This window comes from Sinocyclocheilus anshuiensis, unplaced genomic scaffold, assembly GCF_001515605.1.
Source record: "Sinocyclocheilus anshuiensis isolate Anshui unplaced genomic scaffold, SAMN03320099.WGS_v1.1 scaffold569, whole genome shotgun sequence".
Taxonomy (NCBI): domain Eukaryota; kingdom Metazoa; phylum Chordata; class Actinopteri; order Cypriniformes; family Cyprinidae; genus Sinocyclocheilus; species Sinocyclocheilus anshuiensis.
Window position 1 is genome coordinate 225958 of NW_015536511.1, and position 2550 is coordinate 228507.

At 35.4% G+C, this 2550-nt stretch overlaps 1 protein-coding gene across 1 annotated transcript in view; it reads left to right on the top strand.

Annotated features, from left to right (window-relative positions):
* treh (trehalase (brush-border membrane glycoprotein)) overlaps positions 1-2550 on the top strand; it is a 22556-nt gene that overhangs the window by 18033 nt on the left and 1973 nt on the right. Inside the window, exon 13 of the mRNA XM_016490677.1 lies at positions 1196-1308. Within this exon, the coding sequence (XP_016346163.1) occupies positions 1196-1308 (113 nt within the window). The remainder of the gene's footprint in view (positions 1-1195; positions 1309-2550) is intronic.

Genomic DNA, 2550 nt, shown 5'->3' on the forward strand with positions numbered 1-2550 from the left:
TATCACTGAATCATTCATTCAATTGATTCGTTCGAACGGCTGAATCATTCAGGAATGAAGCAAGTGACTGTCTTTATGGACTGACGGAAATCTGTCGTAGCGACGGAACTTTAATCCCTGTATATATATATCTTTTATTGACCTCATTTGCTTATTAAATACATGTTCTCAGTCTTATTGTGCATAATTCATCTGTATATTTGTCTGTATTCTATGATAATTTGACACCTTTTTGGTGAAAATGACATGAACTAGGCTTAAAGTGACCAAATGTCTTAATAAAATCAGGACAGTCTTGGCATTGGCTATTTTTCAAGCCATGGTCTTTAGTTGATTGCTACAAATAAACATTTTAAGCTAGCATCACATTTTTACTCTCATGTAAAAGCCAGCAGCAGTGTGATGTGTAGCCTTATGTAATGACAGTGGGTGGGCTGTGTACTTCTTTGACCTATTAATAGAGCAGGAAGTATTAAATAAAGAGCTACATCAGTTGGGCCGAACACTTTGCAACATCCAGGCTAATTGTAAAAAAGCACGGTCTTCTGGTCACCCTACCGGGACTGAGAATGTGCAGGGTTTTGGTTAATGTTAACTGGTAGCCAAATCGCTATAGGCCAGTAGTGATCATGTTTTACTTTAGACACATTGTGATGAATCAGCACAGTATGTCATTACGATTGTACAGTTTTCTTAATATTTTACATTTTCCTTTAACTTCATGTAGTTTTATTCATAGTTTTTGAGAATGAAGGCATGTCATGCAACTTTATTGCCATTTGCCAAATTTGCCTTTTGTTTCACTGGGAACCAAATGATTAGGAGAGAACATGCCTGAAAAAATGAAACATTGTAATTCTATAGACAATAACAGTTTAGTTCTCGTCCAACTGCTGACAGCAGTTTACTGCTTACCGAAGGCTCAGGCTGGCCGTAATACATGAGCATCAAACACACATTTTGCAGATCAGTCACTTCAGTTATAACTTGATGCAGTGCGCCTGAAGAATCTCCAGTCTGTTCAATGTGTGAACTAAATCACATTATTCCCTTCAAAATTCAATTTACCTGCTGTCACATCTTGTCTGAGTTTGGGAAGTGACTATTAAGATGTGATTAATGATGCTCAGTAGTTGGTGAATTTGCCATTTAAATCACCCACCCACTTCTCACCCCATCGAACACGTCTTTGCAGGTCTCTCCAGGCTCGATTCGGCCCACGCTAAAGAGCTCGCCTTCAGATTGGCCCAACGGTGGATTCAGACCAACTGGCAGGTGTACATCAAATATGAGGCCATGTTTGAGAAGGTAAAGTCCACTAAAATCCACTCTGGACTGTGTCTGAAATCACTGTGTCACTATATCAGTGGAGTAATGTAAGGAATAGTGTCCAATTTTGGATACAGCCCTATCCTACAGCTGGACCTTTATTAGTTTCTGCATTAGTTTAAAATTCACCATGAAGTCAGTCAATTCCTGATGAACAAACAAATTGAACCATAGACTGCATTAGTGGCCGCCCACTTTTTCAATTTTGTTTATTGCAAAAAATGCATATATGAAGACTCGATATGAAGTCCATCTGACATTTTTTCTTTTAAATCTTCTATGTTTCTATGTTTAGGTTCAGTAATTTCACTTTAATGGCAATGGAAATGTTATTAAAATGTGTTATTTTCAAAAATGTCGCATTGCATTGTCGCTTTGCACTTTGTTATTGGACAAGACATAGTAAACAGTTGCAAAATTAAATAAGATTTTTTTATTTTACTTTATTTAGCATATAACTGCATTCTATAGGCTACACCACACACTGAGTTGTTGCCCCACATCATGTTCGTTATCAATAAACTATGAAATGTAATATGACCTACGCAGGTCTGGGGTGAGGCAGTGTGTTAAATCGACAGACAGCCCTACTTTAAACAGGATAAAAACTTGCAGCTCAACAACTGAAAGCCAGCTCATACACGCGCTGTCTTTCTTGAAATCATATGATTTGATTTGCGTCTCCTGATTGGTTCTGTGGACTTTTGCTGGCAAAGGGAAGTGGTGTTTAGAGGTTTTTTAGGGCTGAAGCTGGAATTTACACACACACACACACACACACACACACACATATTTTTATTTTATTTATTTATTTTTATTTAGTCATTTAGCAGACGCTTTTATTCAAAGCGACTTACAAATGAGGACAACAGAAGCAATCAATTGTAGTATTAAAACAACTAAAAACAGATCCAAAACTAAAAGCTAAAACTTTATAAATACTACTTATACACATTTTAAAAATAAAGAAATTAAATAAAAATGACAAATGCATACAACAAAATTTCAAAACTTAACATTTAAATGAAAAGCAAAAAATAAAGCTAAAAACAATTCAAAATATTAAAGAACAAAAGGTATAAGAGTATAATAATGATTCTAACATAACACTAAGCCAAACACCAAAAGAAAACTACATATGTGTATGTACAACCATACACGCATACATATTATATATATATATATATATATATATATATACACAGTGGGTACGGAAAGTAT